This window comes from Lontra canadensis, unplaced genomic scaffold, assembly GCF_010015895.1.
Source record: "Lontra canadensis isolate GAN:19392208 unplaced genomic scaffold, GSC_riverotter_1.0 scaffold9, whole genome shotgun sequence".
NCBI classification, from domain to species: domain Eukaryota; kingdom Metazoa; phylum Chordata; class Mammalia; order Carnivora; family Mustelidae; genus Lontra; species Lontra canadensis.
In genome coordinates this window covers 35,998,099-36,021,523 of record NW_022631003.1, presented here as the reverse complement: position 1 = coordinate 36,021,523, position 23,425 = coordinate 35,998,099, and the positions used below count along the sequence as shown (strand labels likewise).

Below are 23,425 nucleotides of genomic sequence, written 5' to 3'. Positions count from 1 at the left end.
TTGTATAACTCTCACAACTGTATCATTTCAAGGGGATGTACAGTTACTTTAATTGGATGGTATGTTAGATTATGCAATCATCCTTTATTCTGGGCATCTTAACTTTAAAAAAAAACCTTTAAAAACCAACATACCAAGCACCAAACAATTAATTAAATAGTTGAAAGCAGTTGTGAGCTTTTGCCATTTTGCTCAGTTGCTGAACGTTATTATGTCTCACATAGCTGCAAATGAAACTAACAGTGTTTGAGAGAGAAAAACATATAAAGTTTTTGGCATTATATTAGCAGGTGCTTTTCATAATGAAAAACATTATGCATTGGGCTCTTTTCTAAGCAAGTATCGTATTTAACCCTCATTAACCACTGAGGTTTGTTTTTTGTCCTCTATTCATGGAGGGAAAATTGAAGCTTGCAGAGGTTAGGACACCTGCACAAGATCACATTCTCATTAACTGTCTTAGCAGAGCCCTGAAATGATCCCAAATCAGTCTGACTCCAAACCTGTGCACTCTGCTGCTTTTATACTGCTTAGACTCCAGCTCGACCAGCAAGTCAGGCCCAACAATTACTGAGCTATATAGAAGAAAGTACTGAAAAAGACTCACTAGGTGATTCTAAAGATTGCAACAAAGAAAGTCCTAGAGCATTCTTTCTTGACTGTAATATTTGTAATATTTCTCTGAAAATGTTTGAAGAATGGCTCTATACGGCATCCTTTAATCAGCCGATGTTTTCCGAAAAGCTCTATTTGGCTGGTGTCTTTTATTCAACCACATCTCTCATCCAACCAACACTTGTTGAGTAATTTATTGTTTCTGTGGCCTTCAAAGAGCTTATAAATTAGTGAGAATACAGGTTAAAGTTAGGCAGAAATGAGTAAGTGCCTGAGGAAGGTGTAGGATCAGAGTGGGACTGATTCTCTCTGGAGAGAATAGAGAAACTTCTCTCATGCTATGTAAGTGTTTGCATTGTCAGCATCACCTCTGGAGTGTAAGATTTTCAAGGGCAAGGACCAGGACTTATTAATCTTTGTACCTCCAAACTGACTGGATGAATAAAATGGCATTTGGACTGGGACATGAAAGTTTAATTTGGGGAAAGTTTATTTGGATTAAAAAATTAGCTGCCTTGGGGCGCCTGGGTAGCTCAGTGGTTAAAGCCTCTGCCTTCAGCTCAGGTCATGATCTCAGGGTCCTGGGATCGAGTCCCGCATCGGGCTCTCTGCTCAGCAGGGAGCCTGCCTCCTCCTCCTGTCTCTCTCTGTCTGCCTCTCTGCCTACTTGTGATCTGTCTGTCAAATAAAAAAAAAAAATAAAAAAAAAATAGCTGCCCTAAGGAACATGTATATTAAGTCACATAGCATGTGCAGAAAATTATACCTGATGAGACTACAGCATTGGGTATAGGATGTAGGAGACATGATAAGATGACAGACAAGCTAGAAAGTTAGCCTTTGTCTTGTATACAAGGGAAAGCACTGAAAGGGTTCGTTTAAACATATAATACAGACAGCCTATGCTTAGGAACACTAGCTCTGGAAAAAGTATGAAATTTTTCCTATGTTATGGAGCTTTTATGAAGATGAAAAGAGATAACACACGTCAAATGGTTAGAAAAGCACCTGGCCCCGTAACTTTAGCTATCATTACTACTATTGCTGTTGTTGTTATTGTGGAGAGGAATAAGATTTCATATGTGGGATGGCATTTAACATATGGACATCTAGGGATAAGAAGCTGGGGTTTCTAAATGAGAAAACCAAGTATGCAGATATATAAGGGGAGGACAGCAGAGGCCTGGAGAACCCGAGAAAAGTCCCCATAAAGACAGGCATATGCCTTTTCCTGGTCCTATGGGGCCCCTTACCTCCCAGGCCTGCCATATACATGGCCAAACCTGTGGTTTACAGCAACCCTGGTATTTATACATATTGTCCACTTTCCCACATTTTCATGATAGTCTGTTAAAATCTCTGTGTGGGGGATGCCTTTGGCTCATGTCAAGATCCCAGGGTCCTGGCTCAGTGGGGAGTCTGCTTCTCCCTCTCCCTCTGCCCCTCCCCACACCGTTCATGTGCTCTCTTTCTCTCCTCCAAATGAATAACTAAAATCTTAAAAAAAAAAAAAACCACTATAAAATCTCTGCCCAGTAATTCCAACATTTAGGACATATCTGGTCCTGGTTATTTTGACAAAAAATCTTACTTTCCTATATTTTCATGTATCTCATTACTTTTTGTTGAATTCAGGAAAATGTGTACAAAAGAACAAAAAATGAGGCAAAGTATATATTAGTCAATAAAGCACAATCCAGTGACACAGGAGGATTACTCTATGGCCAAAGGTGATGAGCTCAAAACTTGGTCAGATAAAAGAGTTAAACCCATCAAGCAACTGTCTGTGGGTTCTTTCACAGTTTTTTCATCCCTTACATTTCCACCCAGGAAAGCCTGATGCCATCAAGGAAAGAGAGGCCAAAGCATAAGAAAGTCAATGGCCCTTTTTTTTTTTTTTTTTTTTTTTAAGCTATAGTTATGTAGCCATGATAGCTGAGGGGGAAAATCAGTCAATGTCTGGACTCATAGAATGAATTTGCAAATATCTTCTTGGAGGGGTGCCTGGGTGACTCGATCAAGGGTCCAACTGTTGGTTATGGCCCAGGTCAGGATCTCGGTGTTGTGGAACCAAGCCCTGTGTGAAGCCCCACGTGGAGCCCTGCTATGAGCTCTTCATTAGGCTCCTCACTCAGCAGAGACCTGGCTTCCCCCTGCCCTTCCCCCTGCTCACATGTTCTCTCTCCCACCCAAATAAATAAATAAATAAATAAATAAAATTTTTTTAAAAGTATCTTCTTGGAGAGTCTCAGAAGATTCATATGCTGGTTGAAAATGCTTGAAATTCTATTTTAGTTAACAAATTTAACTAAGAACTTAAACCAACATCAAAGTCCTGTGAATTGGCTATTCAGAAAACACATTTTCACATTTTCAGTAGTATTTGGGTAAATACTACTCTTTCTACTCTTTCTGTGTTTATAAAGTTGGGTACCCAAGAACTCGTTCTTGTTCCTATTCTTCCCCCAGGTTTATTTGCCGGAGCCCAAGCATACTGCAGCTGATTCTGGGTCTTGCATCAAAGACTAAATTATGACTCATCTCTTCTGTTGAACTTTTAAAAGCATTTCATGCATATAACTCATTGTCATTATATAACATCCAGATTCTAAACCTGCTGTGATCATGGGGTGGGGGGGTATGCTGTAGAAAATGATCATGGGGGCTTTTTCTGTGAAAAATGATTATGAGTTTCACTCAAAATATAGTTCCTAACTACATTTGATCCACTAGTCTCCCTGCTGGGCAGGATATTTTACTAGCAAGGTGGACTAGGGCTGATTAAGCTCATATATTTCAACCAGAGAAGAGCTTTAAGTTGGGGAGATACATTGTGAAGATAGTAAGGTATAAATATTTGAAGATAGTACATTGTAAATACCGACCTTTGAGCCAAAGGATAAAACTGTTATATGTAACTAGACACTATAATCATTTGTTATTTATTTATTTGACAGAGAGAGAGATCACAAGCAGGCAGAGAGGCAGGCAGAGAGAGAGGGAGAAGCAGGCTCCCCACAGAGCAGAGAGCCCAATGCAGGGCTCGATCCCAGGACCCTGAGATCATGACCTGAGCCGAAGGCAGAGGCTTAACCCACTGAGCCACCCAGGCACCCCGATCATTTGTTATTTAAAAACAGCTAATAATATCTGATGAATTTTATTAGTTGTTTTTATTCATTGTTACCATATAATGGTCTTAGGTATTCTGAAGTGAAATATTTGATGTGCCTCTCCAATATTTTCTCTTTCACAAAAAATCAAAGTCTGCTCTTTTCTGGGAAACAAAGTTGATGAGCCTATCACAGATCACTGGTTTGGCCTTATTAGTTTACCATTATCATACACCGTTAGGAAATTTCCCTGATCTGATTTCTGAATTCCTTGGTGACTTTATTTTAAATGTACATCTTATGTTTACAATTTGACATTTAGGTTAGGCTGACCTTTTTACAGGAAAGCTCTCTTTAGGACCACACACTACTTTGCAAATGTTGAAGTTTGTTAGAAAGAACTTTCTTTCACTCAAAGGGTCTTCGGGATAGTAGGACCTCTTTCCACTATTATTATCTAAGTGTTCATGTTTTACAAACACACACACACAGTCATACATGCATATTTTCTGTTTCTAGAATCCTAGCACTTTTTTTAAACTGGGAAATTCTTTGGAAATCAACTTTCCAACTTCCTCATTTTTCTGATAGTAAATGGAACCCTCAAATGCTAAGTTGATTTGATTGTCAGTATAGATACCAAATCTGTAAAACCCTGACTTTCTGGTACTCAAATGCTTTGTTGGTGTTACTGATATTATATAAAAGATATATTTTTATTAATCTGATTTAACTGTCAGCAAAAACACGAAAAAGTCAAAACTGAATGACTTTGGTCATAGAGTTCAGCAGTCTTCTAAGATAAGGAAACCAGACTCTTTGGTCACCAAGGACCCACACCCCTGTTTTAAATAGCTGTCTTATTCGACCCCTACACTGACTCTACCTACACCTCAAAGTTACAGGAGAAATCTGACCATGTTTTCACTTGAAAGAGAGAGGGAGCCCCACAGGGCAAGTTGTATGTCCGGAAGTCTTGGTGTGTAGCTGCCACTCAGGGCGGCGTGTGAACCCAGCTCCACATGATGTTTCCTCAACTTTAGGATACACAGGAGTGCAACCCCCTTCCACCCACCATGCCTCTTTGGATCTTGGGATTTTGGATCGTTTGATGCAAAGTAGACACACATCCGGTCTGTCACCGCTATGCTCTACTGCACTCTGACAAAGTTAAACCACAACAACTCTCTGTCACTTCAGGGGAGGCTTTGTCATGAATATTGATTAGTTAAAAGGGCATTTCTGCCATCTGGCTGGCAGATGAAATGAAAGGATCAATACTTCTCATCCTTCAGCATCAAGGATCAGAAAAGAAAGGTGGTGGGGGTCTGGGGAGAGGGAGAACATTTTACCTTATCAAGATGGTTGTAGAAATCAATGTTTGCTGCACAGAGATACCTCCCAAGCAGCGTGGCGTGAGTGGTAAATATTGTAGCAATGGGAAGTTTCCGAGCTCGAGAAAGGACCAGTCCAGTTCCTGCCTGCCATTCATGGAACTGGGCAATGACATGCTTGCCATCTGCATGATCTGTCACCTACATCAGAAAAGAAGCATTTAGAAAAGTTGTTGGTAAAGCTTGATCTTGATCGTGGCCCACAGGTGAAGGAAAGTTATCATTTGTGCCTGTAAATTTTAGCAAAATCTAAAGAGAGGTAAGCATGAAGTATGTAGATTTAGAAAGCAGAATTATTTTATTGGATTTACAGCATGCTCATAAAGCCCATATACTTGTATGGCATAATCCTCTCTTTCAGGAAGGAATCAGACTTACTTTTGTAGCTACAGAGGGGCCTCATAGAACAAATGCACAGTAGGTACTCCATAAATATTCATCGAATGGACAAATGAATAATAGCAATAACACCCTTGAAGATATCACTGAGCAGCTGATCAAGGGGGACTACCCTCTTACAAGCTTCTTTTGAAATAAATAATACATACCTTCCTGTTTTAAGTCAGTCTTTTTTGGATCTTCTGTAATTGAAGTCAAAACCACTTGAACTAACATATTATTTTAAGAATATGGAACTGGGAAGAAAGAGGTGAATAACTTGCTTGGAAGCAAATCCTAATTTAGTCACACGCTGAGGACGCAGGTCTAATCTGGGTCTAGTTCTAAACCCAGGCAGGGGGTCAGTTTCCTTGCCTTTAAGTTACCTTGTTTCACCCTTCCAGAAATTTAGTATTTACGTTCCACTCCCCTTACGACAGCTTGTTCTCTCAGTGTGGGAATAGAATTGATCATGCAATAACACGTGCATTCAGGGAGTCTGAGCAGAGAACTGGGAAATCAAGAGTTCACCCAAGAAGGCAGTTCTCACACTTGGAGGACATCAGTGTCACCTGGAACGCTGGTCAAGTAGAGATATCCAGGTCTCATTACCAGGTAATCTAATTCTGGGCTGGGGGCAAGAGTTTGCATGTCTTACAAGTTTGCAGGCGATGCTGCTGCTGGTGGTCCATGGAAATACTCTTTGAGAACCACTGACTTAGTCTAGAACCTTTGTAACTTAAAGTACTTGTTCTTCAAAAAGTTTTTCATGGTAATTAACAAGTGCACAGACCAGTAGCAGCCAAGAGGTAACTACAGAAACAGGGCTTGCTCAGGAGCCTTGGGCTGTTAATGTCTTTATTTGCCCTTTGAATCAAAGAAAATGTTTGTTTCTGCAACAGTTTTAATTTAGAGAACACTGGGGCGTTCACTTTCTTGCTTCTCTCCTCTCTAGTTCCCTTTAACAGAAAGGAGAGAGAGTTTGGAGAGACACACACACACACACACACACACACACACACACACACACACACAGAGGCTGGCCTCAGCCCCGAGGTCCCTGGATCAAGGAGGCAGTTTGCATAGGAAGAGTTGGTTCCACCAACTGATGCTACAAGAAGACTACTTATTGTCATTAGGCCAGATCTCTTCAGCACCCTCACTCTGCTCTCCTAATTCTGTCGCCAACACAAAGCAATGGGACTGCCCCTCCACCTTCCCCTTCACTTCAAAGCAGCCTTTCATGACTGCTGGAATAAGACTGCACCCATAAGAAAGGCTGGTCAAGGGGGATGCGCTGCCAACAGTTCTGTGATTTGTCCTCAGACTACACCCCCACTTTGCTAGAAATGCTCTTCCTTCACCGTCTGATGTTTAAGTTAAGTACAATCATTTTGAGGTAATGCAAGGAATGCAAAGAAATCCTCCTTTGAGAACTGATGAGAGTGCGGGCTTGGTTCATTTCACAAGGATAGATATCTAATGCTCTTGGGGTCTTTTGGGGTTTGGGAAAGTTGGTTTTTTGGGGGGGATATTTCACTTCTACAGATCCTTAGCAACTGCTGAGATCACTTCAGCCCTTAGAAAATGATGAAAATACCTAAAAGCCACTATGATTGCCCAAGTATTCATGCATAAACAAAACCAAATATTTCAAGCTATTTTCTACTCCCATAAGTCTAGAATTCAGGTCTTTAGTACATGATATATACAGGTTTTTGCTTGTATATATATTACCATCTATGTATCAGGGAATATAATTGGTTGTTTTATATACATCATTCTATTTAAATCTGACATGAGGTATATATTAATAAGCATGATATTAACCTGTTCCAAGAGCTAGGATTTAGAGGAAGACTGAACATTTTCTCAGATTCTTTTGAAATGTATTAGGACAATCACAAAGGCATCATCTCCTTTAGCATAACCTAAAAACCATGGGTCATTGCTGAGCACAGAGCACAATTACGTTCCTCATCTGTTGTATGACTATACAATAAAGTATACCTCTTTTAAGAACCAGGCGGTTAAAGATCCGAATATTAGCATATCATTGGCTTCTCGGTCATGGTAAGGGATGCCGACACTGCAGGCTTCCCAGAGGTCACCCTTCCACCTGTCCAGGTTCCAGGCTGAATAGCCTATGTCAAAGAGTACCACGTAAGGACTCCCTTCTATCAGCCACCTTCCAAAGTGCACCTGCCGCGTAGAGAACACAGAGCTTTGCAGTAATACCAGGCAACGCAAGGGGGAAAACGGTATATGTGCTTAGAGCATATAAACTTTATTTAGAATTCAACAGCGAACTATGCAAGCTATATAGGAAACTGTAGTGGTAACACAAAACATCTGATATTTGAGCCTGAACTTGGAATGAGCCTGCATCTAGTCACCTAAACCTCCAAGTTCTTATCCTTCAGTAAATTCGGTCATTCAAAAATGAAGTATCTAGATTATGTAACCTCTGTCCTTTTTCAAAAGATTTTTATTTATTTATTTGAGAGACAGAGCGTGAGAGAGTGAGAGAGGCAGCACAAGGGGGTGGGGGGGGGTAAAGGGCACAGGAGAAGCAGGCTCCTAGCTGAGCAGGAAGCCCGACACAGAACTTGATCCCAGGACCCCGGGATCATGACCTGAGCTGAAGGCGAACCTTCAGTCTACTGAGCCACCCAGGTGCCCCAATCTTTGTCCTTCTTTTTCTTATTCCTCTCCTGTGATCTAGAACTCATGATTTTAGGATTTAATATCATGCATGTTTTTATGATAGGGCTGTAAGATGAACTGCTCTTTATCTTTGATTTGTATTGGATGTAATGTCTAAAGTGTCACTTATTTTACTTTATGTAACAGGACTATGTTTCATGCTAGAAAAATTCATTTCTATAAACAAATGTATATGATTTCTCTCATTTCTCCTACCAGGAAAAAAAAAAAGTGACACAAAGTATTTCCCAACATGGGTGCTGCCAGGTGTCTTAACTAAATATATTGCCCAAGTTACTTTATCTCTTTAATCTAACAGCTCAAAGTCTAATTCTGTTACATTCTTCAAATTGAATTCTTTTATTCCTGTTTTTTCTTGTACAAGTTCTAATGTATTAGCTATATCATTTTTCCCAATTGTAATTACATAATCACTTGTATATCCAAGTTTTAACTTTCCTTTTGGCTTCTATTTTTCTATAGTAATTTATTCATCCTTTTGTCTTGACTTTTATTTAGGTTGATTCTCCAATTACATGGTATGCAACTCTGTAAGTCACTTCAAACCCTTCTTGGAAGTTGCCAAAAGATAAGAGCTTCTCATTGGTATCTGCTACTCTCCTATAAACTGAATGTGTCCACATTGTTTAGATATTGACCCGGTGACTCTACCCAAGGCTGAATTTGGGGAATTTGGAAGCCCATTTTTGGTCATTATTCTCTTCCACAAGACTCAGAAATATATGGTGATATCTCTCCCATCTAGCCTTGGACAACTCTGAAAGACCCCATTATCTGTCGGTTGCTTCCATTGTAATTAATAAGCATCATGTACTCTTCCCTTTCCAGACTGAGTTTTCCTTTTCAGTTGTTTTCTCTTTAGGACATTCATTGATTTACGTATTCATTCAATGAATAGTTACTAACTGACTAATGTATGACATATGATACAGTGAGCTGAAATCATAGAGAAGTATTGACACTGGAGAATGTAAGCCAGCTTCTTTTGACTTCCAGTGAGTTCTTGGCTATGACACGAAAATATCCTTACATCAGAAATCCGTTTAGAACTTTGAGACCATTCAGACCATTATGCTTTTCATCTCTGTCTTCTTTCATGAGAGCTTCAAATACAAGCCCCCTCCAAAGTCTCACTCTTTCATCCCAGTAGTACAACATGCATCCCTCTCTTACTTTCTTAGGTTCTCTATGCTACACTCACTATGATAGGTTTCCCTGGTGCCTTCTGGGACCTCAAGTTCCCTTCAGTTAAATCTTCTGCATCTCAGGCTTTGCATAGACCTTGTAGACACTACTACTCACATGGACATCTCACTGAAGGCTTCTCGTGTTTTCACCCCCAGAAACTATATTCCTGGGGTGAGTATAAAGAAAGTTTGGATTTTTTAAAAAAGATTTTTATTTATTTATTTGACACAGAGAGAGACAGCAAGAGAAGGAATACAAGCACGGGGAGTGGGAGAAGGAGAAACAGGCCTCCCACAGAGCAAGGAGCCTGATGTGGGGCTCGATCCCAGGACCCTGAGATCATGACCTGAGCCAAAGGAAGACACTCAATGACTGAGCCACCCAGACACCCCGAAAGTTTAGAACTTTTAAAATCACACCTAAACTTATTTGTGTATAAAGACATCTTTGAAATTTATGTTATCCAAATACACTACTTTTCCTTGTCCCATTAATCATCTGGCTACTTTTCCACCGTTCTCTGGGCAACTTCAAAATCCAATTTTTTATCCTACACAGTTACCCTCATAGTTTTCTGACTTTATTGACTTCAAAGAACTTCATGTCCATGATATTCCAGCTACACAGCTCATGGCTACACTGTTAACCTTGTCAAAACCGAGACTATTCCTTCTCGGAAATATTCAGCCTGAGCATTCTGTTACTTGACTACAACATCTATACCTCCACTTCTCTCACTCTGTTTCTCCCAGCTTATATATTCCTTTTTCTGTCATCAAGACCTCTAGTTTTTGGAACCCTCCATTTTTTCCTACATCATTGCCTCCTTTCCTATCCATTTCAAATGCAACTGTTCATCAATTCAACCATTAATTCAGTCAGTCATATAATCATACTTAATGATCCTTTTACTTCCTAGAAAAATCTTCTTGCCACAACTTCTGTACCCTTTCCTCACCATTCACTCATTCCCCAATCCACTAAAATCTGATTTAACTTTCTTCCCCCTCAAGGCTGTATTTAGCAAGATTACCATGAATGACCTGAATATTGCTAACCCTAACTGAGATTGGTTAAACCTTTCATTGACTTAATCCCTCCTTCATACTTGAAACTCTCTCCTCCCTTGTTTTGACCTATTGCTATTGTGACAGCAACAGATTAAGACACAAACCTAGTGGTTTAAAACAACACAAATTTATGATCTTTTGGGTTTAGGAGTCTGTAATCTGAAATAGGTCTTTGGGGTTAAAATCAACATGTTGGCAGAGTTGCAGTCCATCTGTAGGCTCTAGGGGAATCTGTTTCCTGGTCTTTTCCAGCTTCTAGAGGTTACAGGCATTTCTTGGCTTGTGACCTCTTCGTCTCTCTTCAAAGCTCAGCAGGCCAACCTCTACTTCCATTGGCACCTCTTCTTTCTGATTCTAACTCTACTGCCTCTCTTTTATAAAGACCCCTGTGATTACATCGAGCCCACCTAGATAACCGAGGAGAATCTCCCCACCTCATGATACAAATCTACAAAATCCTTTTGTTATATAAGCTAACATATTCACAGGTTCTGAGGATTAGGATTTGCACACCACCCTTGATTCTATATCACTAGCTGTGTTTGTACTTGTGCAATCTCTGAGTTCTTTTTTTCATTTCTTTCTTTCTTTTTTTTTTTTTTAACGTAGATGTTCTAACATGTTGACATTCCCAAAGGTTTGGCTCAAAATATTTGCTCTTTGTCTGTAATCTTCCACTGAATACTGTTATCAATGCCAATAATGTCAACTACAATTTAAACACAAATGACTTTCCCCAAAACACGTATATCCTCTACCTTCTGCTGAGCTCCAAACCCATTATTCTATTAGACATTTCCTGATAATTTTTATAATGTGCCTCAAATGTAACCTATTTCCAGTCAAATTCATCCTCTTTCTCACAAACCTGCTCCTTTTCCCTAGGTAGGTAGTTTTCTCTTGTGAGTTCATGTGAATGGTGGTCTGTTCTCCTATAACAGTCTACTAGTCCTGCAGAGTGAAGTTTCAGTCAGTGTCCCTTACCTGGCAGCCATGTTTATTCATTGTGTCCACTGCTTTTCTAACAGCATCATTTATAGGTTCACACTGTTCTACCTGAGTCTTCATATTATGCTCGAAATATGGTCCAATCAGAAAATAATTGTCTCCCCATTCATCTGCTGTGGTTTTGGCCTTCGTCTGAATCACAGTATAGATGCCACCAACTGTGAAAAAGAAAAGATTCCATTTATCATTCAGGTTAGTATTTCATTGTAAGTGATGAAGGCATGGAAACGAGTTCTCATTTTTAATTAGCATTTAGGATTTATCAAGTATAAGGGTTTCCTTAACTTTCTAGAAGAAATTTTTTAAAGGACACTAACAGTTACTATTTGGTTCAGTTCATGCATTTCATAGAACAGCAGGTTGGCAGCAGCTGAGAAACACAAATATTTTCAGGAAATCTGAAGAGATGATCAGAAGAAAGCAGAACTTGACCTAAAGCTCTATTTGCACTGAAGTTTCAAAGTGGGTTCCAACAGCCATTGTCAGGACATACACCCTCAGCATCTGTAATTACCTTTTACTCCTCCTCCTACACTGCTCCAGAGGGGGCTAGTGTATGTCCAAGTAACAGCCACTACTGATATTATGAATAAAACTTTCAAGCTAAAGAGCCATTTACCTTGGAAGGTATCCAACAAGGTACCTTTTGACAAGAGAAAAGAAATGATAGATTTTGAGGAGGGAATGCTTGGCCCAACCCTCATGTCAAGCCCAATGATTCACATTCACATTTTCTTTAGATTTTATTTATTTATTTGAGAGGAAGAGATATCGAGAGAGAAAGCAGGGAAGAGAGGGAGAAGCAGGCTCCTGGCTGAGCAGGGAGCCCAATGTGGGACTTGATCCCAAGACCCTGGAATCATGACCTGAGCCAAAGGCAGATGTTTAACGACTGAGCAACTGAGGCACCCTCATATACATATTTTCATGTGGTGTCTCATTTCCCTTTTGGCATTGCTGCCATGACTATTAAAACACAGAGTCAAAAATTATGTGCACCCTCTACTGGGTATTTACCCCAAAGATACAGATGTAGTGAAAAAAAGGGCCATTTGTACCCCACTGTTTATAGCAGCAATGGCCACGATCGCCAAACTGTGGAAAGAACCAAGATGCCCTTCAACGGACGAATGGATAAGGAAGATGTGGTCCATATACATTATGGAGTATTATGCCTCCATCAGAAAGGATGAATACCCAACTTTCGTAGCAACATGGACGGGACTGGAAGAGATTATGCTGAGTGAAATAAGTCAAGCAGAGAGAGTCAATTATCATATGGTTTCACTTATTTGTGGAGCATAACAAATAGCATGGAGGACAAGGGGAGTTAGAAAGGAGAAGGGAGTTGAGGGAAATTGGATGGGGAGGTGAACCATGAGAGACTATGGACTCTGAAAAGTAATCTGAGAGTTTTGAAGGGGCGGTGGGGTGGGAGGTTGGGGGAACCAGGTGGTGGGTATTGGAGAGGGCACGGATTGCATGGAGCACTGGGAGTGGTGCAAAAACAATGAATACTGTTATGCTGAAAAAAAAAAATTATGTGCACCCTGGGATCCAGCATGTCTACATCTAGAATATTGTTTTTGGAAATAAGAAGAGTGTCAAAAGATGTGTGTATTGGGTTATTTATGGAAGCATTATAATGGTGAAAAATTGGGAACGACTAAATTGAACTCGTTAAATCAACCAGTCTAAGGATCAATTAGCTCATTTGTTCAGCAGAGATAAAATATTACTTAGCTTGGAGGCAAAAGGGAGGTTGTAGCAGCAGTGTCAAAGACTAAGGCTCAATGCAATGTAGTATTCGAGTAAGTACTTAAAAGGGTGAAGAAACAAGGCAAGCAGTTATGGAGAAGAACTTTTTAGGCAAAGACATGAGTTAGAGCCAAGGCCCGAAGTTGAGAGCACAGTGGACAAGGGGAGGATAATAGGCATTCAAAAGAGAAGGTTTGAGATGCAGCAACTAGGCAGGAGGAATAGGGAGGACCCAGCAGAAGACCTTCGGTAAACTCAGGCAGGGTATCTTGTGCTGGCTCTAAGCGATCAACTAGTATGAGAATATGAAGCAGTCTGAATCAATTTCTTGAGTAGTACTCTGTCCATGAGCTATAGGTGAGGAAACAACTCAAGAAAGCTGTGTGAGGGCGCCTGGGTGGCTCACTGGGTTAAGCCTCTGCCTTCAGCTTGGGTCGTGATCTCAGGGTCCTGTTATCGAGCCCTGCATCAGGCTCTCTGCTCAGCAGGGAGCCTGCTTCCTTCTGTCTCCATCTCTGCCTGCCTCTCTGCCTACTTGTGATCTCTGTGTGTCAAATAAATAAATAAAATCTTAAAAAAAAAAAAAAGCTCTGTGAAATCCCAGAGCCAACACAAATCCTGGCACCAATCTTCAGCTCTACTTCCTAAAGTGATTTTATTACTTGTATATTTTTTTAAAAAGGTTTCTATTTTTACTCCAGTTTTTGTAAGTTATTTCAATTCATCAGGATATAGGGTTCGATAGCAATTGTATCTCTTAAACTGTTTCTGTAATTTAGACTTTAAATGATAAATCTTTTTTTAATTAACATATAATGTATTATTTGCCCCAGAGGTACATAAATGATAAATCTTATCAATAGTCACAATCTATGGCCAAAAGGTAGAATTTGCCATCTGCAAATTTTTCTTTAAGCCTGAACCACTCAAAATATACTTTTTGGTGAACTGCCTTTTAAGACGAGACACAAAACGCAAATGTTGGTAGTTATATAAATACCAATAGGATTCATTAACTCATAAAAGGGTGGTGCTAATAGAATTCCCAACTTGTAATTATTTCATGCAAACAGTTTTCACATGAGCCTACATAAACTTCTTGTCTTTAAGAACTCCATGTCTAAGAAAAGACTTCATGCTACAGAAAATGTAAAGAAATTTAAAACTGTCACTTGAACAAAGAACAATAAGAACTTTCAATCACAACTCAGATGGCAGATGATGAAAATAGCATGGGACACATGAAGATGATCTGTAAACCCTGCATGTAGAGGCTTCCAGAAAAGACCAGAACAGAAATGATTCAATTACCCAATCAGCAATAAATCTGAGGCTACATAAATTGAAGCCAGAATCAAGTATGCCTAAATAGTTCTCCAAATTCCAGAAAATGTCATGAACTGTCAAAACCATTTGTTAAGAAAACAAATTTAGAGAAAAAATTTGCAAAAACAACTAAGAATTTTTTTCTTTAAAGTATTTGAGCCACATCTTAGCAATGTATTTATATATATACAAGCTTTATTCACACTCATGATCCATAAAAACACAAAATTTTCAAATAATTTCTTCTGTAGACTTATTTCCTTCACATTCTTCTTGTTATTGGGTTCTGATGGCACGCATTTATTTTTGCTTTATTCACATTTCTATTTTTTAAACTCTCTTTTATTTGCAACTATGTATCTTGCCCAGAGATCTTAGGGCATCCTTGTTTGTTAGACTATGTGTTTCAAATTCAAATACACTAGGGCAAATGCAAACACATTTTTATTTGTTAAAGGACCGAAAGGAGAAGAGAAATTATTTACTCAAAAAAAAAAATGATTAGGTGTGGGAATTGAGATGCAAAATTAAACACTGTTAGTTAATTTGCTGTTTCTTTTTCCCATTTGAGGCCTTCAACCTTGATAGAAATAGTCACCAAGTAACCTTAGAGGGTCCATAAATACTATGGCTATGCTCTTTCAGTGTAGCAGGATAAAAACATAAAATTAAAAAAAAAAAGTCAATCCTATATTGGTTGAGACCTAATGGTAAATGAATCATTCCCCCCTAGACTACTTCATGTATAGTCTTTCCATGGGGAGGTCATCTTACCACTATTTCATATGCTCAAGGTCCATTGTAACTTTTCCTGTCCCCATATTTGTATTTCCCTCAGCCTTTACTTTGTCTAGATACCACATTTACCCAAAACTCCTCTCCTGGCATGCTATTTATAGGTGAGTGTGATGGCAAAGAAATAGAGTCATTCCTATTTTCAAATTTGGACTATATTCCAGAGGTTCCCCAACACATATTTTTTAATGATTTATTGTTTTACCGGTGTAGGTCATTGAATTACATTGAATTGACTTACTCTTCACTTTCAAACATGTACTTTGTATTTTATTGATCTATATTTTCCTGAAACAACATGGGAGCTATCTTTTGTGTGAGGGCAAAGTATCAGGCCTTTCATAAGAAAGAAAAGATGAGGTCCTATGGCATATGCCATGGAGATAGCTAAAACCCCAAGTTTTCATATAGAAACACTGCTGATATTGCTAAAATTGGGACTCCAGAGTAGTATGGAATGTGGACACTAGCCAAAGGGTGTATATATGTGTGTGTGCATTATTATATTATTATACTCTCTCTATATTATTATTATTATAATATTATTATATATTATTATACTCTCTATATATTATATATAATAAGGATATACATTTGACCCTTGAACAAGGGATGGTTGGGGTGCCAATCTCCCATGCAATCAAAAATCGAAATATAACTTTTGAGTCCACAAAAACAACTAATAGCTTGTTGACCTGAAACCTTACTGATAACCTAAACAATTAACCTATATTTGTATGCTATATGTATTTTACACTCTCCTCTTACAATAAAATAAGCTAGGAAAAGAAAATATTGTTCAAAAACATCCTAGTGTAGAGAAAATACATTTACAGTACTGTATTTATTGAAAAAGTGTGCATGTAAGTGGACCCATGCACTCAAAATTGTGTTGTTCAAGGATCAACTGTATTTTATATATAAACTGGGACAATCTTCATTACTTTTAAAAATGTTTGAAAGTTACAGAATTGGGGGGCACCTGGGTGGCTCAGTGGGTTAAATCCTCTGCCTTTGGCTCAGGTCATGATCCCAGGGTCCTGGGATTGAGCCCTGCATCAGGCTCTCTGCTCAGCGGGGAGCCTGCTTCCCTTCCTCTCTCTCTGCCTGCTTGTGATTTCTGTCTGTCAAATAAATAAATAAAATCTTAAAAAAAATAAAAAATTAAAAAAATTAAAGTTACAGAATTGGGAAGTTATATGACTTCAGTATACAGAGCTATTAATCTGGCCTTCCCTTCTCAAGACAGCTGCAGAACAAGAGTAGTCATTCTACACTTAGACATCCTTCTCTGAGGCATCAAACCTGATAGGAAAGACGACCATGGTCAACAAATGTTGATGGTCTGGACACCCAGTGTCCAGAGCTTTGCTGGGTCTGTGGCTTCAAAATAAAGCATCAGCAGTCTTGGGCAGTGGGAGATGACAGCTTGTAGCAAGCCAATAGCTAACTCCACCCTGACTGTACCACAATGGTAAATGCAAATGTTCTCGACAGGAGGGGCTCAGACAGGGTCATCTGGGTGAAAAGGAAGTGAGGACACAGGGCTCCTCTTGAAGCTGTGGATGCGCAGAGCATAGTGTTTGCGTGGATTGTGTTTCTTGTGGTGAGGCTCTGGATGCCACTGACACGGCCACTGCGAATCCACGCCAGGCAAAGGGACATCACCCCTACTTACTGTAATCTTGATCTATAACTCCCCCCCCTTTCTGGTTTTGTATTTGAAAACAGAATCATGGAATTGCTCAAAGTGAAAGGCAGTATGAAAATGAATGACCCAACTTCCTCCTTTGATGAATACATTTTATGAAGAAATAATAATAAGTTAACACCGCCAGAGCATTTACTAAATGCGAGGCCCTGTTCTAAGAGATTTACAGTTGGTATTTGTTTTAGTTTTCACAACACCATTATAGATACGTGCTATTATTACCTTTATTTTAAATGGGCAAACTGAGGCAGAGAGTGGCTTTGAGACCAATCCAACATCACACAGGTAATGATGGAGTTGGGATTCCAGTCCAGGAAGTCTGACTCGAGAGTCCACAGGCTGTAGACAGCCAAACTGTAAAGAACTGTCTGGAGCAATATAGTGATGGATTTTTAAAAGCGGTGGGTGGGCGGGACAGAGGAAGAAAATGAGCCAGTGTCGCAGAAAAACCAGTTATCTTAGGTCTTGGGGAAGGTGGAATCCTTTCTATTCTGCCCTAGAGAAAAGCCATTTGGGGAACAATACTTATGGGAAATGGGTTTTCATTTTGGCTCTTGGTGCTTCCGGTTAACGAAAAGGAACCCAGGGCTTAGGTAGCTATCAAGCAGGTTCTCACATCCATCATGGAGGGTTTTGGAAATCTAATGAAGGCATTCAGTCCTTCTCCCCAAAAGAGGACTTACACATGCCATTTTCAGATACAATTTTAAAGGTTTACAAACTCCTTGAAGCCCACTTTTCTCAAAGTCCCACCTTCAGAACTTCTGCCTCAGAAGAGCAGATTCACAATTATAATCAGTTTCTACCACACCATTCTGACTGCAGTCTTCATGTTTTTCCATATGCTGTTCACACCATGTGACCCAGACCCATGGTGTCTGGTTTGAGGAGGGAGAAAGTAGAAGTATTGTATGTATTATATTACTTGCTGGCTTTGGGTGAAAATGAACTGTTTTTATTTTTATTTTTATTTTTATTTTTGAGAGAGAGAGAGCACACGAGAGCATACATGGTAAGGGGAGGGGCAAAGGGAGAAGGAGAGAGAGAACCCCAAGCTGATTCCAGGCCCAGTGCTCAGCCTGACTCAGGGCTAGATCTCACCACCCTGAGATCATGACCTAAGCTGAAATCAAGAGTTGGATGCTTAACTGACTGAGCCACCCAGGCACCCCTATTGTTAGTAAATTTTTAAAAAGAGCATTTATTCAGCAACTACATTTCAGAGTTGTTCACATGTATTAAATTAGAAATCATTATTTGTGTCAATATTCATTAAGGTCTTTTTAATAATCTCAGATATCCTCAACATAATAATTGGTCCTTAGTCTACTATGATTTAGGCAGGTCTATGGAGAAGAAATCATTGCAATGAGGCACAAACAAAGGAAAAAGTGAACTTTCTTCTCTGACATATGTGTAAAACTCTTCATTGTAGGCCAAGCAACAGTCTCTAACTTGTCTCTTTCTTTCCTGCTATTCTCTCATGCAACTAGTAATAGTGTTTATCAAAAACACATCAGACCACTTAGCACTTCCCACTACTTAGAACTTCCCATCATTAACCATAAACTTCACAAACTACCCCCTGCTGGTCCTTCCCATCCGCAGCCACCCCTCCACTCCTTTCCTCTTTCTGAGCTTCCCTCAGATCTTTGAAGAATACACTCTATCACCTCTGCATATTAACATATAGCCCTGTTCCCTCATCCTTACCCAGTGGATTTTCCTCCTCCAGGTGTCAGCTCAACTGTCTCTTCCCTACAGAGGTGTTTTTCCCTAACACCGATTTAGGTAGAAACCTCCCCTCCCCAGCCCCCAATGTGTAGTCTTTTTCTTTTTTTAATTCGATTAATCAACATACAGTGTATTACTAGTTTCAGAGGTAGAATTTAGTGATTCATCAGTTCCATACAACACCCAGTGCTCATGCCATCACATGCCCTCCTCAATGCCCATCACCCAGTTACCCCATCCCTGCACTCTCCTCCCCTCCAGCAGCCCTCAGTTTGTTTCCTATGGTTAAGAGTCTCTTGTGGGTTCTCAATATATATCTTAGAGCCCCTCTTTCTCTTATTCTTATTGTCATCACATATGACTATAATTGCATGTTCAATGTCTACCTGCAAGTTTGTAAATTCTGGAAGACTGGGAATCAATTCCGTGTTGTAAAGCTCTATCTTCTTCATTTCCCAGTGCCTGACACCTAATAAACACCTGATGAATTTTTATTGAATAATAAATAAATAGCAATAATAAATGGATAAAGGAATAAAAGCAATAAATGTCAAGGGTAATATGAACAAGTAGAAAGTGTTATTCTGACGTCTGAGAATTAATATCCAGTAATTTAACTGTGACTCTCATTTTTATATTATACACATGTCTATTTTATACTGACAGAATTCTAGCAGAATGGGATTTTTTTTCCCTGTCAGAAATCTTTTGTTTTCTTGGATATGAATAGATTTCCTTGTTTGCCACAAAACATCATAAGATGGCTGGATCATAGTACATTTATTTCATTCATGAAGAAACTTGATATTCAGACAGATTAAAGAATGTTTTTTCAAAGTCTTAGAAATTTATGGCCTTTGATCGCAAGTCCTATGTTCTTTCATCTATAGGGCATTTCCTTAGGCAATGATATTAATTTTTAATTCTTGTGGGTAGTAAAAAAGAGAAGTGACCTTGAAGAAGACCTAAATGCTAGTCCCAACCATTCCATTTGCTTGATCATTTAATGCCTTAGTCATCCATTCCAGTTTTGAAATAGAGGAGTTGGATTCTAAGATGCCTCCTATCACTGCCATGAACTGCAGGGAAGTAAAAGTTCAAAGTAAATTAAAAAAAAAAAAAGCTATGTATAGTGTCAATGTATTGTCAGGGATAAACACAATAATTGTTCATTTATATAAAACTTTCTAAAAGATATGACTGTAATAAGTATTAAAATAAAGACATGTTGGAGATGTTGTTAGCTGGGTAAAATTTTGTTGTTCCCTTCTCCACACACAAAAAATTTCCTTTCCCTTGTAGGGGAAATGAAAGAAAATAGGTTTCAAAGGCAGTGAGGGTTGAAAGCAAAATGTATTCATTCCTTCATTCCAAAGAAAAAAAATCCCTTGAGCATTTTCCGTGCACCAGTCACTGTTCTAGGCCCTGAGATCAGCCCACACAGGACCTGGATGTAAACTCCATGGGATAACAGTGCTCACCAGTGTATTCCTAGCACCGGCAAACAATGCTCCATTAATGTTTGCTAAATGGAGAGAAAAGGAAGAAAGAAGGAAGGAGAAGAACTCTGTTTAGGTGCTGGAACACACACAGAGATCCTCTGAACTGATTCTTGGTGCTAAAGAACCCCCCCAATTTTTCCACTGACAAGCTACATCCTTGAGTTCCTGCCTACTCTGTAGAGAAAAACCTTCTTTCAAGTCTTACTCTGGGATCTATGAATAACAAAGATGACTCTGTTCCCTGGAACTGTGGACATATTTAAACACCATAGGAAAAAGTACATTAGATACAGCTCTTCATAAAACACTTTTCCGTAATAAGGTTTCTGCTCTCTTTGTTTCCATCTCACTAAACTACAGAGTAGAAGACTGCTTTGTTCTCTCACATTCCTTCCTGCATTTGTACATAAGTAGGATTGATTTTCACTTTTGGGATTTCAAGATTTTGTGAATTTTATTAAAAAAGAGATTTTATGAATTTTATGACTATGTACATGTGAGAACTCTGAACACTTAGCATAAGGTAAAAATTAGAACAGATGCCAAATATAATTCCTCTAAGTTTGAAATACTCTCATTCTTCTTATAGGACCTTGACGTAATGCCTTCTGAGCAGCTGCTAAGTTAAAACTGTAATTCCAAGCTATTTGTGAATTATTAGCAATATTACTAAGTATGTCATATAACCTTTTACAGTATATGACATTAAAGTTTGTCATTGGTCCCGATCACATATGGTTCTCCTTAAAATAAAGTACATGGTTATGCTTCTTTGTTGAGAGAAATCATAAACTGAAAAATGAAATATTAGCTCTCTATTCCTGTTTTGTCATAACCTGTATTTCAAATTTCAGCTTAAATGCACATTCCCTGGCAACGAGTAGTATTTTCAACGTTCTCTCCCTCCAACACACAGCCACATCTAAGTTATAGCCACCTGTTGAAACAGACAAAGTTAAACCTAACCAAAATTGACATTCAGTAAGTTTACATTCCTCCTCCCTGTCAATTCATTCTCATTAAAGTCACCTGTGATATCTTAATCTACATTCTTCACCAATCTGGCAAATAGCCACCTTCCAGGGCAGTACAAACCTTTATTGGTTACTTCCCAAGCGACTTCAAAAAGTAGTAAATCTTCCACAGGAAGTTCTTCAACTTCCCACCGAGGAAGCCCACTCAGGGATGTCACAGATAGAGATCGGCCTCGGAGCATTCTTTTTCCAGTCCTCTGAAGCTTTTCTGAATCCTTTATTCAATATACTGGGATCCCAGGAGCAGTGTACTGAGAGCTGTGTAGGTTCAAGGTGAAAGATCTCAGACTTGGGGAACTTCTCATAGGTGTAAACCAGTCCAACAAAATCTAACGTGCCTCCCAGAGAACTCTCAGTTTAAGCAGGAATTCTCAGCTCCTCTTTACAGTCTTTCTGGGCAGGTCCAGGGAGGACAGTATCTCCAATCAGTACCAACCTAAGCAACTCAATCACGTAAAATCCTCGGGTTCGGGGCTTAAGCAAGCACCCCTTCGGATGGTGGAATCCTCATAGGCTGAGCATGACACAAATCCAGACCTTTAGCCCTTGTCCTTTTGACCAAACTCCTAGACTCATGCAGTCATCAGTATTTATTTCATCACTTCCAAAGTGATCCAAGATTAGCAATTCCCCTTTTTAAGTTTGCAGACCACTTTAGATTCCATGAAGAATTCACTGGGACCGTTTCTATGCTTTAAATCCCTTTAGATTTCCAAGTATGCTTTGGTTCCTGTTTCTAGAGCATTAAAAAAATTATTCCTAGTTACTATAGTCTACATTTATAATCTAAATTTTAATGGTAGGCATAGATCTTGGTTCCCGTCCTCTTAATTAATTTTCTTAAAAATTTCCCTATGAAAATGTATAAATTCCAGTGGGTGTTTTGGTATACAAAGAATTTAATCTTGACTGGTCAATGATAATTTAAAAAAAAAACCTGTTTTCAAAAGTTTAATCAGATCACCTGATGATTGTTTTACTCACTCCCACTCTATTACTCTGACTTTTTGAAATTCCTGGTCCTCAATTCTCATTCGGGGTTTTTACCTCAAGTACCAACATTCTCAGCAACACATCATCTCCTAATGATCCTCAAAGTAGACCTATGTAACTCTTTAGATCCTATAATTTCCAACAGGAAGACACCCTTTACCAATTCTTTTAAATAGTGAATGCCATTTTCAAAATTGCTCCTTTGAGTCAAGAAGAGGGAAATAAATGGAATCATCTGAGATCTGTTCACAGGATATATCCTCCTCTATCCATGTTATGTGGGTGAATCCTCTTCTTCTGTGTGTGTGTGTGTGTGTGTGTGTGTGTGTGTTTGTGTGTGTGTGTGAGAGAGAGAGAGAGAGAGAGAAAGACAGAGGAGATAGAGAGAAAGGGATATTTTCTGTAATAAGATTTGGAGAGGAATCAGAAAAAGAAAAATTATCTGCTTTCCATATTCCTGAATATTGTCCTCTAAAATTCCAGCAGAGGTCACTAGATACATTCAGAAAAGCACACATTTGCTTTGACAGTGTGTAATCTTTTTTTAAGTCTTTAGGATACTGAAGGCTTAATTAGCCTGCACCTGCATATTCAGAGTCAGTTAATGTATTTACGGAACACCTACTATGTGCTGTTACTCTGGAAATGGAAAGTATTTTAGTAAACAGTAAACAAGTGCTTGCCTTCATGTGGACAGGTAGACATTAATCATGTAAAGAAATAAAAAATATTTCAGGTGCTGTTCTTTCTGAAGAAGAAAAACTGTAAAGTGATAGTGCCATTCAGTGAAATGAGTGCCTTAGCTGGGAGTGTTGGGAAGATCATTCTGAGAAAATGATATTTGAATTGAGACACAAAGGGTGAATAAGAGGCAACCCTAAAAATCTGCAGGAAAAGGGAAACCTAGCACCTTGTTGGTGGGAATGCAAACCAGTGTAGCCACTATGGAAACAGTATGGAGGTTCTCCAAAAATTAAAAGTAATACTACAATGTGATCCAGCAATTCTGCTTCTGGGTATTTAATTATCTGAAGGAAATGAAAGCACTAACTCAAAAAGAGATCCACATTCCTGAGTCA

General features: G+C 39.0%; 1 protein-coding gene across 1 annotated transcript in view; it reads right to left on the bottom strand.

Annotated features, from left to right (window-relative positions):
* The window catches only part of GYS2 (glycogen synthase 2), a 49,869-nt gene extending 28,249 nt beyond the window's left edge, over window positions 1-21,620 (bottom strand). Inside the window, exons 1-4 of the mRNA XM_032855309.1 lie at window positions 21,415-21,620; window positions 11,470-11,651; window positions 7,511-7,702; window positions 5,081-5,263 (exon numbers count right to left, since the gene is read on the bottom strand). Coding sequence (XP_032711200.1) covers window positions 5,081-5,263; window positions 7,511-7,702; window positions 11,470-11,651; window positions 21,415-21,535 — 678 coding nt within the window. The 5' untranslated portion in view covers window positions 21,536-21,620. The remainder of the gene's footprint in view (window positions 1-5,080; window positions 5,264-7,510; window positions 7,703-11,469; window positions 11,652-21,414) is intronic.
* Window positions 21,621-23,425: the final 1,805 nt, after the last annotated feature.